The sequence below is a fragment of the Silene latifolia genome, chromosome 3 (assembly GCF_048544455.1).
Source record: "Silene latifolia isolate original U9 population chromosome 3, ASM4854445v1, whole genome shotgun sequence".
Lineage (NCBI taxonomy): Eukaryota > Viridiplantae > Streptophyta > Magnoliopsida > Caryophyllales > Caryophyllaceae > Silene > Silene latifolia.
Genome location: NC_133528.1, coordinates 140104001 through 140117043, shown reverse-complemented (window position 1 = coordinate 140117043; position 13043 = coordinate 140104001). Strand labels below are relative to the sequence as shown.

Genomic DNA, 13043 nt, shown 5'->3' with positions numbered 1-13043 from the left:
TAAAAGCTAGAGGAGCTTCAAAATTCAACACCGACTTTCCTCCGTTGCCGAGATAATTTACCATCAAGACTCTACTCTGACCATAGGCACGCCCGACGAACAAGCATCTTTATGAAAAGCATTCCCGAGTCAACCTCGCCTTCGCAAGAATTCAATGCGCATTTTGACTCCGGCGACGAAAACCAAAGCCGCTAAAGACTAAAGAGACGAATCAGAATTTCAGGTTTGTAGGTGAGCGAAATTTATAATTTAATTAACCCACCATTTTTTTTGTCGTACGCAGCTTGTTTCTTAAAGGACGCCGTAAACGAACCTCCTTGTCATCACGGACTGAACTTTGACGGACCATGACCGAAAATAAACTTGATTTGGTGGACAATTTGAGATACACTGGACTTGAATTCACCTTGATATTCAGAAAATTGAACCAATCTTGAAATCAACGGCATATTTAATTTTGGTTCATTACTTGCTTGGTTCTGTTTTTCACGTTTTTTTTTTTTTTGTTTTTTAATGTGGGAGTGTGCAGTAGGAGGAAACTCCTTCTGTTTCATTTGGAATTTCTCCTTGCATTTTTTTTTTCTTATTTTTTTTTTTTTCTTATTTTTAAAAAAATTGTGCAGGTTAATGGATTCACCTTCTCGGGTGAGACGTAGTCGCCATGCTGATTGTGTTGGACATCATGCCCGTAAAGACACCATCGCCTTGAGATGACTATTAGCAAAGAGCCGTTAGCTCTCTCAAAAGAGCTGTTAGCTCAGCTCGTCACATCCCCTATAGACTAAAAGAATAACACATCTGTGTTATTCCCGCTCAAGTTTCCCGCTCATCTTTCCCCCCATGTGGAATATTCCCTTCTAGAATATTTTCTTCTAATATATTTTCCTTCTAATATATTGTAGTCAAAATATTTTAGTCAACCCATATATGAAATATTTCTACTACAATATTCTACACAATTAATAATAATATTGCCGTCAATCACTATGCCCCTATATATGGAATATTTCTTATAGTTACGTTTTATATGTAAAAGTACATTTACATTAAATTAAATTCATATTCTATTTATTAAAATAATATTAATACACTCAATCTCTAGAATTAGCCTTTATAAAATTACCGTGCTGTAGCGCGGGTTGCTATACTAGTAAGGCAACAAATAATCTGCCTTCCTCCTTTGTAGCAATACAATTATCTCCTTCCGTAAATACTTATTTCCATACACTGTATATATAATTGCATAGAACCTTGTATAGCAGTCAAGTTAATTGGAATTGATTTTACATATGCATTCACTATTATTCTCTCAATCTCACGTTTAATATGGTATCAGAGACCTAGGTCTCTCTGCCTCCTCCGTCTGTCATCTCTGCCATTCTCCTCTGTCTATTATCCATTTTTTTTCTTCCTTCTTTTTCTTTCATCTCATGACAAATTCTGAACTAACCGACACCGCAACATCTCAATCTTACACCATGGTCCACGTTGAACACACGGGTCAAAGCATAACCCCAATCGTCTTCAACGGGAACAACTACGATGAATGGTCTCGGTCGTTCACTCTTGCCCTTTTAGCAAAAGGGAAACTCGGGTACATTGATGGTACCATTGTTAAACCGACTGTTACAGCTGCTACTTTCGAAACATGGCAATCAAGCAACGCTTTGGTCACCATGTGGATTTTCAACACAATCGATTCTGGGATCCGAAATCAAATTTCCCTTCGTCCGGAGGCAAAGCAGGTATGGATGGATATCAAAAATCGTTTTTCTCAGGTTAACGAAGCCCGCATCTATCAGTTGCAGGCTGATCTTTTGGCGTGTAGACAAGGACCGACTGAATCACTGGTCAATTACTACGGCAGAATGACAGCGATCTGGAATGCGATTTCGGACATCGACGCACTTCCCTCTTGCTCTTGCAATCCCTGTAAGTGTGACTGGCTCCAAATTATCACCACTCGACGAGAAAAGAAAAGGGTACGTGATTTTTTAATTGGTCTTGATGATCGCTTCGTTAATACCCGATCTCAAATTATTGGTCTAAACCCTCTTCCCTCGTTGGACTTAGTCTATAATCGTCTTCTCCAAGACGAGGGTGTCCGTAACTTATCCCTTAATACCACTGAGACCACACCCGCTCCAATGGCATTTGCCACTCGTGTCCATCATGGACCACGGCAGTCCGGGGGAGGAAAGGATAATAAACGTAACCTGTCTGAGCCTTCCAAATATTTTTGTATCGCATGCCAAAAACCGGGTCATGGCTAAAAATTTTGCTACCAAGTCACTGGGCTTTACCCCGAGTGTTGGGGAGACCGTCCCCGTCCTCGTATTTTCCTCGCCCCAAACGCTACAGATTTAACAAATGCCACTTTCGTCCCGGATACAAAGGGAAAAACTACCTCTGACCGAGCCAAAACAAATATCCCATCTGCTAAGGTAAATATGGCGTCTGGTAAACCGCCCGTCGCTACTGTAGCGTCGACCTCTCGTCCACAGTTGGCTCAATTTGATAAGCTGGACCTTAATTCTCTAACGCCGCAACAATTGGATGAACTGACCGTGCTCTTGAATTCTCGCAACAATGAATCACACAGTGATCGTCTCAATGGTAATATCTCTTCTTTTACTTGGATTGTTGACACGGGAGCATCCCACCACATGTCGGGATGTCTCTCTCATTTTTCGAATCTTAAAAATATTACTCCTTTATCCGTTGGTTTACCCAACGGGGATCTTACTATTGCTACTCAAAGCGGTGATATACACTTGACTTCTCGTCTTATTTTACGAGATGTCTTATACGCCGCTAACTTACATTGCAATTTACTGTCTGTTTCTAGCCTCTTGAAAGATACAACTTTAACCATTCAATTTTCGCATAATCTTTGTCTAATTCAGGACCGTACCTCGAAGACGGTGATTGGGGCGAGTGAGCAACACGAGGGGCTCTATTACCTTAAGAGTGTCAGGAATGACAAAGTCCACGCTTGTCTTGCTGGGTCCATTGATTCCGTCAAAATTTGGCACCGAAGGTTGGGGCATCACTCTTCCAATATTTCACGTTTTTTGCCATTTATTAATAAAGTTTCTCGCACTTCGGACACGTTCCATAGTAAAACTTGTGACATTTGTTTACGCGCGAAACAAACTCGCGAACATTTTCAATTAAGTTCAAGTCATGCTATTTCTTCTTTTGATCTTATTCAATGCGATCTTTGGGGTCCATACTCCGAAAATGCTTCATGCGGGTCTAAACATTTTCTTACTATAGTCGACGATTTTTCCCGGTCTACATGGGTTTATCTTTTACGTCACAAAACTTTATTGAAATTTTTCACCATGATAGAACGCCAATTCGAAAAGAAAATAAAAGTCTTACGGACCGATAATGGCACCGAATTTCGCCCTCTTATCCCGTTTTTTTAAGAAAATGGTATTCTTTTTCAAACCTCTAATGTCGACACCCCCCCAGCAAAATGGTAGGGTGGAACGGAAACACCGTCACATTTTAAATGTCGCACGTGCTTTACTTTTTCAGGCAAGCTTACCCTTATACTTTTGGGGTGAATGTGTTTTAAGTGCAGTTTACTTAATAAATCGTACTCCGACACCCCTTCTAAATGGAAAAACCCCTTATGAAATGCTTTTTAATAAACCCCCACCTTTTGAAAATATTCGCATTTTCGGCTGTCTTGCTTATGCTAGAAATTTAAATCGTACTCACGATAAGTTCGCGTCTCGAAGCCGTAAATGTATCTTTATCGGTTATCCTTTTGGAAAAAAAGGTTGGCGTTTATACGACTTAGACACCGGGTCTATTTTTGATTCAAGGGATGTTGTTTTTGTGGAAACCGAATTTCCATACCAAAACCTAAACATTCATGATTTAAACCATGACTCCACGTCCTTTTTAGCTGACACTATGTCCCCAATTGACCACAATATTCTTATCACAACTCATACATCTCCCACACCTACGTCAACTCCAGACATGACCCCCTCACCCTCCCTGGATACTACCACGACAAACACCACCATGACTACTACCACACCTAGCGACCCCCCACCTATGGACACAGACTCCACGGACTCACAAACCTTGGGTCGTGGTCAACGTGCTAAAATTCCAAACTCGAACTTTAAAGACTTTGTTCTCACTAAACCTCGCCCCTCGTTGCAACTCACTCGTCGCTACAACATCGTCCTCAGGTACCGCACATCCCCTTTCTCACTACCTTAATTATGCGAAATTTTCACCTAACCATCAAGCTTTCTTGTCGGCCGTGACTAAACACCACGAGCCTAGTTTATTTAAAGACGCCGTGCAGGTACCAGAGTGGCGAGAAGCTATGAGACTTGAGATCGATGCACTCGAGAAAAACAAAACTTGGACTCTTGAACATCTTCCACCAAATAAAAAGACCATCGGCTCTAAATGGGTCTACAAAATTAAATACAATGCCGATGGTTCGATTGAACGTTACAAAGCCCGTCTCGTGGTCATGGGGAACAGACAAGTCGAGGGTGTGGATTACAATGAAACTTTTGCCCCCACCGTTAAGCTCGTCACTGTTTGAACTTTGCTCGCTATAGCCGCTGCCAAACAATGGGCCCTACATCAAATGGATGTACATAATGCCTTCCTTCATGGCGATCTTCACGAAGAGGTATACATGAAACCTCCCCCCGGATTTTTTCCATCCACGGATGGTAAAGTGTGCCGCCTCAGAAAGTCCCTCTACGGGCTCCGTCAAGCTCCTCGATGTTGGTATGCTAAACTTGCTTCCGCTCTCAAAAACTATGGCTTCCATCAATGCCCGTTTGATCATTCTTTGTTCTCTATTTCTCGACCCGACACCGAGGTACACATTTTAGTTTATGTGGATGATTTAGTAATTTGTGGCAACAACTCAACATTCATTACGACATTCAAAGAATATTTGAGTAAATTTTTTCACATGAAAGACCTTGGGACACTCAAGTATTTCCTCGGGCTCGAAATTGCTCGTCACCAATCCGGGATATTTCTCTCTCAAAGGAAGTATGCTCTAGACATCCTAACTGAGACTGGACTTCTTGGAACGAAACCAGCCCACACACCAATGGAGCAAAACCACAGGCTGGCTCTTTCAAAAGCCGAATTTATGAAGGACCCACAACCATATCGTCGTCTGATCGGTCGCCTCGTCTATCTCACTATCACTCGGCCAGAACTAACTTATTCAGTTCATACGCTAGCTCAATTCATGAATGCTCCAACAACTGACCATTGGAACGCAGCTCTTATGGTTGTGCGCTATCTCAAAAACTCCCCGGGACAAGGGATACTTCTTCGCTCGGATAGTGATTTACGCCTCAATGCATACTGCGATGCCGATTACGCTATATGTCCCACCAGCCGCAGGTCGCTCTCCGCCTACCTCGTCTTTTTGGGTTCTTCTCCTATCTCTTGGAAGACAAAGAAACAAGCTACGGTCTCACTTTCCTCAGCTGAGTCCAAATACCGAGCTATGGCTTTTACAGTCCGGGAACTAAAATGGCTAAAAGGGTTGTTACAATCACTCGGCATACATCATCATCAACCCATTAAACTGCAATGCGACAACAAAAGTGCTCTTTACATAGCTCGCAACCCAGTTTTCCACGAGCGTACCAAACACATCGAAGTAGATTGCCACTTCATTCGCGATGAAATACAAAACGGTGTCATTGCTCCTAGCTATGTACACACAAAGGAACAACTTGCGGATATTTTTACAAAAGCTCTCGGCCGGGCATCTTTCGAAGACCTGCTCTCCAAGTTGGGTGTCTCGGACCTCTCCACTCCAACTTGCGGGGGGGTATTAGCAAAGAGCCGTTAGCTCTCTCAAAAGAGTTGTTAGCTCAGCTCGTCACATAAGGCAACAAATAATCTGCCTTCCTCCTTTGTAGCAATACAATTATCTCCTTCCGTAAATACTTGTTTCCATACACTGTATATATAATTGCATAGAACCTTGTATAGCAGTCAAGTTAATTGGAATTGATTTTACATATGCATTCACTATTATTCTCTCAATCTCACGTTTAATAATGACCGTCGCCATTTCGCTTGAGAGGAAGCCATCGACTATGCCCTTCAAAACGAAGTTGCCATGCCATTTGAGACCTTTTCTGGTACAAGAATAACAGTGGATTTTTTTTTAACAAGCAGGCCCGTTTCCGAGACACGACACTTGTTTTGCTTGACTACTCAACGCATTAATTTCTTCGCTAAGTAGTACGCTGCCTCCTCTGATCATGAAGATGCCACGACTCGAGGACAAGACCACCGTGCTGCCATGTCGATCGAGCAAGCGTAGCCATTGAGTCATGTATGAAGCCACCGTTGTATTCAAACACCTGGCGTCCAGATGTTAAGTGTTTCATAAGTCTTTCATGACCATCCAGTGGGGCGAAGCGACATTGGTTACGAACTGGCAATTTTGTTAACCCGGCCTTTGCGATTTTCATTTTTTTTGTTTTTTGTATATTTGATTTGTGCAGGTACAATTAACATCAAAGAGCCACCTTCTCATCCAGTACGAATTCAACATGTTTATTGAGTTTGGTACCGTCTGTACTGATTTTATTTTGAGCTTGACGACCAATCGGCGCCAACTGTGTCGCCGAGTTAACTCCATTTTCATCCCAACTGCTCCCTTGCTCTTGCAGTGCGGCCTTCGAATCTCAACGTTCATCCCCTTTTCTTTATGGCATGAACTGCAAAAATGTGATGGCCGCTTAGCTTGACGATGATGGCCGCAACCTTGCCTAGCTTGACGTTGTTGAGACAAATTCACAGTGAAGCCTGCCTTCAGATAAAAAATCCATATCTACAGAAGCGGATTCACCCTTAACAAATCGATTGTTCATGTCATCCTTGTCTTTGTCTAAGTCGCATCGTTCCATCACCTCCCATCAATTATGAAAACCTTGGGGTTGATGATTGATGTTGGAGCCGGCGTTGAATTTGAAATTGTTGCTCTTTGTTTTAGTCAAGAAATCAAGGATTTGGAGAATCTGCATTTGGGACTCTCGCTTTTATTTTGCTTGGGCTGGAGTCTGGAGATGTTAGCCTACTCTGCTATCAATTCCTTTTTTTTTATTTTTTTTGTCTTTGTGAAGTGGACAACAAAAGAAAAAAGAGGTTTCGTGTAATTTGATTTCAGGATTTTTTTTTTTTTTTTTTTTTGAAACTTTACAATTATTGGATTTTTTTTGTTTGACGAATTTTGGTGCAATAACGCTTTCTCCAAATAATCGTCCGAACATTTTACGAAGAATCGATGCTTATGTTTTCTCGATTCTTCATTAAATTTGTATCGAAATCCAATGCTTGACCAATTTTTTTTTCAAGTATAGGACTCCTATAAACATTGTGACATCTTGCGGTATAGTCGGTGCTTAAATGCTTTCTCCGAATCTTTTTCCGTTTCTGATATTTCTCGACGAAGTATTGTTGCTTAGGAGCTTTTTCTAATTCTTCATCATTAGATTCTCTAACGAATTTTGGTACTTAGAAGCTTTCTCCAAATCTTCGTCAATTTGACTTCACGGTAAATCATGGTGCTTGGAAGCTTTCTCCGAATTTGTATGTCTTTAATTATTTGACGATATTTATAATACACAAGTTCTATCTCCACCCGTTCTCATCATTCAAGTAAATTTGGTGCTCGTGAGCTTGAATTTGGTGCTTGTGAGCTTGCTTTATTTGACTGTGAATCACACTTTATAGCAAGGTCCGGGCCCTGAAAACTTTCTCCGGATCCATATCACACTTCACCATTTAATTTTGACGAAGTCTTGGTGCTTAAGAGCTTTCTCCAACTCTTCATCATTTGACTTTACGCTAGAGTCTCAGTGCTTGGAAGCTTTCTCAGAGACAGCCTATCATTCATATTTCAACGAAGAAGTTGTGTACTCGTGAACTTTCGCCAAATTTACATCGTGACAATTAAAGACTTTTGGTGCGTAGAAGCTTGAGTGCTTTTACGTCAAAATAGCACATCTCGAAGGATAAGCAACGATTTGATACTTAACGATGCCCCCAAGATGCGAACATTTAGTTTTTTTTTCCTACGCACTCGTAGAAATAAGAAATTATTTCACGAGATCAAGTCAACGTAGTTCCTGCAAAAAAAAGTCGATTTTGTTTGGGGGTTTGGCCGCACCTAAGTAAAGGAGTTTTACTTAAGTTGCCTACGTACCTACAAAGTAATAATACTTCGCAGGATCAAGCCAACGTAGTTCATCAAATGTAAATTTGTGTTTGGATTGTGGTTTTTTTTTTTTTTTTTTTTGCAGTTTAGGCTCGTGTTCGGGAGCTGGCATGATGATGGATCTCCGGACTATTGCCCCTCGGGATCTTACAACGTGCACTTTTTTTTTGGCGTCTTAACGTGGCGCGGTCCCGATCCATTTTCCTTTGACTTAGAAGTCGATAATGAGCGTCCTAACTTGTCTCGAAGGCAGCTCCACTTGGCTTGACTTGGAAGTCGATAATGAGCAACCTAACTTGTCGTAAGGATGATCCATCTTTCTTCTAATATCACCCTGTCATTATCTGACTTGGCGGGCGAATTTGTGTTTGACTTGGAAGTCAAGGCGTACCAAAACTTGTCGCAATGGTAATGGTTTTTTTTTTTTTTTTTTTTGAAGTCACCCTGTCATTAAATGACTTGGCGGATGATCAGTCGTCAGATAGCTTCTTGAATTTTTTTTTCTTTACTTGGAAGTCGATGGCACCTCAACTTGTGCCTAGGTTTATTTCCTTCAGTCATCAACGTTGCTTGGACACCATCTTCGAGAGTTTTAGGAGTTTCACCAACTTCTATCTCATCATCCGAATCTTGGCACTTTTGTGCCGTCACATGGTTGAACGAGGCAATATCCCGAGCGGTTTTCCTTTGACCTGACTCCTCTTGCGGATTTGTGAAGATGATGGTACGTCCTTTAATTTTCAGTGACTTATCCATAGTTATTTCCACTTCATGATGGCGTTTTATTTGAGAGGGAATGATACTACGGATATCTTTGCTAAGGTCGACTGCAACTTTTGTTTTCGAGGATTTCCTCTGCTTTCGTCGACGCCTTTTTTGCACATTTGAGCTGCCAATGCGACTGAAGACTGATTTCTTTAGCTCACTCCCTCCAATGCGAGTGAATACTGACGCATTTGGTCTTTGTTGTTGAGAACATGATTTTAATTGCACCCGGACGGTCTCTTCCCTTTCTTCGAGCCGGTCGAACACGGAAGAGCGAAGAGTAGAAGTTGGTTGACCCAGCCTGTCGAAAACAGACCTTTGTGGCAATATTTCTGTATTATCGCCTTCACTTTCCGCGAGATCTGCCGCAATATATTGGGATGAAGCATCCTCGACAACATCAAAAGACACGGTGTTCACCGAAGCTTGGGGGAGGTAGGACTTGGGAAAATAGTCCCATAATGTCAGAATTTGACGTAACTTCGACTTCACTTTCTCAGACGATGTCACATTTGGCGGAGACTTCAAGTCGGTTCTCCAATCTTTCTTGTATGACGATCTTCTTATTTTTGGACGAGTCGATGTTCGATGTTGGGAAATTGGCACTTGGCATTTTTGCTTATTTGGTCGTCGCTTAGTCGCAAGGGTCCACCCTTCGTCGCCGCCTCGTTGATTTGGAGTGTCGGAACTTGATGACATGGCGAATGTAGACTCTTCAGGCGTAATGACGATCACCGGCTCTAGAGTTCCGAATTGAATCATTTGTGTACATTCTTTGACTGCAGAACGAAGGTATGGCCTACAGCTTTCAACATCCACTTGTGCTACAATGCAGTTGGACTCAGCAGCATCATCTAGATCCAAGAGAATTTTCCCTTCTTCGGCTAACCTCATTATTTTCTCTTTGAGGGTTATGCACTTTTCCAACGGATGACTCACAACCCTATGATATCGACAATACTTCGGATCAGTCGTACATCCGGCTTCATTTGGTCGTTTTGACTCAGGAAGCTCGATCACCTTCTTTTCTAAGAGATCGTCCAACATGCCGGCTAGATCGGAATCCGGAAAAGGATACTTCTTCTTCTCGAGCTCTTTCAAAGTTGGGCATGGCTTTCGTGTATCCTCTGAAAAGGTTGCCACCCTTTTGTCTGTTTTAGGATGCGCCGAGATTTTCACCGGACTGGAAGTAGAAATTGTCATAACCTCCTTTGAAGTGCTCTTGGACACTTTATCGTTTTTCTTAAACTCCATTCTCTCCGTCTTTGGTTCCGAATGAGTAAAAAGTCGTCCTCCGTGGCTAGCGATAGTAATCTCCATGTCGTGAGCTCGAGTGGCTAAATCTTGGAATGTTTTTGGCTTGTTGCCTTGGAGGATGTAGACTAGCTCCAGATTCATTCCCTGGATGCACATTTCAATAGCCGAAGTCTCTGACAAACGATCTTTGCACTCAAGGCTTAACGAGCGCCATCTACTTATGTAGTCGATAACGGGTTCGTCCTTCCATTGCTTCGTGTTAGTCGATTCCGTCATGCTTACAATACGCCTGGTACTGTAGAAGCGATTAAGGAATTCTTTTTCCATCTGGTCCCAACTGTCGATTGACTCGGCGCTTAGATCCGTGTACCAATCAAAAGCAGTCCCTTTCAGAGATCGGACGAATTGCTTGACAAGGAGATCACCATCAGTACCGGCAGTGTTACAAGTTTCAATGAAATGGGCGATATGTTGCTTGGGATTGCCCTTTCCATCAAACTGCTGAAACTTTGGTGGTTGGTAGCCAATAGGAATCCTCAAATAATCAATCCTCTTACTATATGGCTTGACGTAACGATGTTTGTCAACGGAGTGAAAGTTTCCATCGAACTGACTTTTGAAAGCCTCCGCAATCATCTTTTGGACGTCTTTGGCCGTAAATGACTTACCCTTGTCACGATCATCATCGTTCTCGCTGGCGTCATCACTATCACCACTTTGAAACGACGATGCGGGCCGCTTCTCCAATTTTTTCGTCAAGGCGGCAATCTGCTTGGATTTCTCTTCGTTTTCCTTGTGGAGGTCTTCGAGAATAGCTTTCATTTTGCTGAGTTGTTCCTCCATGTTGTCGCACTCAACGACCATGACGGGCGCCACCATAAAGTAAGACTGCTGGCTTGACATCTCTTGATTACGCCTTTGTGGTAACGATGGAGACGAACCAGTGCTACTGTGGCTGTCCTCGACGGTAAATGGCTTGAACAAAGGATTAGTGTGAACAGTCATCTTCTCGAAATTGTCGCACACCTTCTCCCGAAATGTTGACGAGACAAATTGAGGGTCGTCGACTCGGATGGGAGAAGATGAACCGAAGACAGGATATTCATATGGCCTAGAGTTGCCGGCACCATATGATTCCCTTGGAGCATTGACAGTGACATTGGATTTGCGGGGTCTCGTAGGCACGGATGCAGAACGGAGTCTCGCTGCAGCGGTACGGAAGAGGATGGATCTGGTCCTGCTCCTTGTAGAAACACCAATGGGCGATCTGTCGAGAGACCCACCGAGACGGATTGAGCTTTTGTTAGAGGCCATTGAAACGATTGTTGTGAAACTTGATTGTGCGGAAAAAAGAGATGAGTAGTAGAGACGTCCCACCGGGCGTGCCAAATTTGTAACAACAAATTTGCGTTAATCTGCAAATAACAAGAGAAAAACACAAACAATGCAACAAAATAATAATTTTATTAATCAAAAGATTTCGGGTACAATCTACTAGTTATTCTACTGATTCGATTTCCGCAATTGAATGCATAGGAGGGTCTTGATTTGAAGACTTGGTTCTCCTGTGACGATTTTGATTTGCTTCTCTTCTACTGACTGCGATGGATGCTTGACGTCGGGTGAAAGAGTAGTTTAATATTCAAATCCAGATGATTAGAAATGAATGTATTTTCCTTTTCTCTTGTTTTCTCTTGGGAGAGATTTTGTAGAGAGTGTTTTGTATTTTCTTTTCCCTTACTTTCTCTTAGAAGAGATTTTTTTAGTAAAGAAGGTTTTGTTTTAGAGAGGTTTTGGTTTCTTTGTGAGAATGTGATTTTTTTGTGATTATGGAGATTCGTGTCAAATGAGAGTGAATACTCTCCATTTTATAAGACTCTCTGTTTTACGGTGCCAACTACAAACATGCAACTGCTTTCCATTGTTTACGTTGACTCCCCCTAGTCTCATGCATACTCTCCACAAATAGTGGAGCTAATTTGTCATGCATTATGGACTAGGTCTTTATCCTTATCATATTACTCCGTAGTAATGATTTATGCATGCCAACAACAACTTCATGTCAACAATCCATGGTTTTTTATTTTCTTTCGACAATCTCTGGGCTTGTGAGACTTCATTTGGTGGGCTCGCCAAAGCACGGTCCGATTTACTTTGCACCATTATTTTCGAACTTATCATTTACGTCCAATACTTCATATTAGATATATAGCACAACTGCACAACTCATTTTCTGATTGAACCGATTTTATATCTTGACGAGATGGACTAAAATACCGTCATATTTGTTCGGGCTGAAATCCACCGACCCATTTCTCAGACGATAGACTTTCACATAAGTCAATATTTGACTTTGACCCATTTTAAGAATGTAAGACATATTTTTATGTCTACAGTGGCTTCCCGAGACACGAAACGACGAGTTATAACGGTTACTTTTAAAAGGGTCGAAAATCGTCAGAGTAGACCGAATCAATTGGGGTAATGTAATAGACTAGGCCCTGTTTGGTAATCAGCAGATTGATATTAGTAGAAGCAGGTTGGTCAAGCAGATTATAAATGACAGATTGGATTAACAGGTTTGACTAATATATTTCAATTAGCAGATTTAGTAGAAGTGTTTGGTAATTAGCAGATTTTGGTTAATAGATTGTTGTATTTATGTGTAAATTGTTGACGGATTCATATTTCATAATCTACTAATGTGAATATGCTAGGTAGAACAGCATATTGGAAAACAGTAGATTGAGCTCCAATCTACTCTGTCAATATG

The 13043-nt window shown here is 41.7% G+C and overlaps 1 protein-coding gene across 1 annotated transcript; it reads left to right on the top strand.

The window, feature by feature from the left end:
- Positions 1 to 1478: 1478 nt before the first annotated feature.
- On the top strand, positions 1479 to 2273 carry LOC141649803 (uncharacterized). The gene has a single exon (XM_074458481.1). The coding sequence runs from the start codon at positions 1479 to 1481 to the stop codon at positions 2271 to 2273; it is 795 nt and encodes a 264-aa protein (XP_074314582.1).
- Positions 2274 to 13043: the final 10770 nt, after the last annotated feature.

What these genes read in the sequence shown, in the direction of transcription:
- LOC141649803 (XM_074458481.1), top strand. Translation starts at nt 1,479, where the DNA reads ATGGTCCACGTTGAACACACGGGTCAAAGCATAACCCCAATCGTCTTC.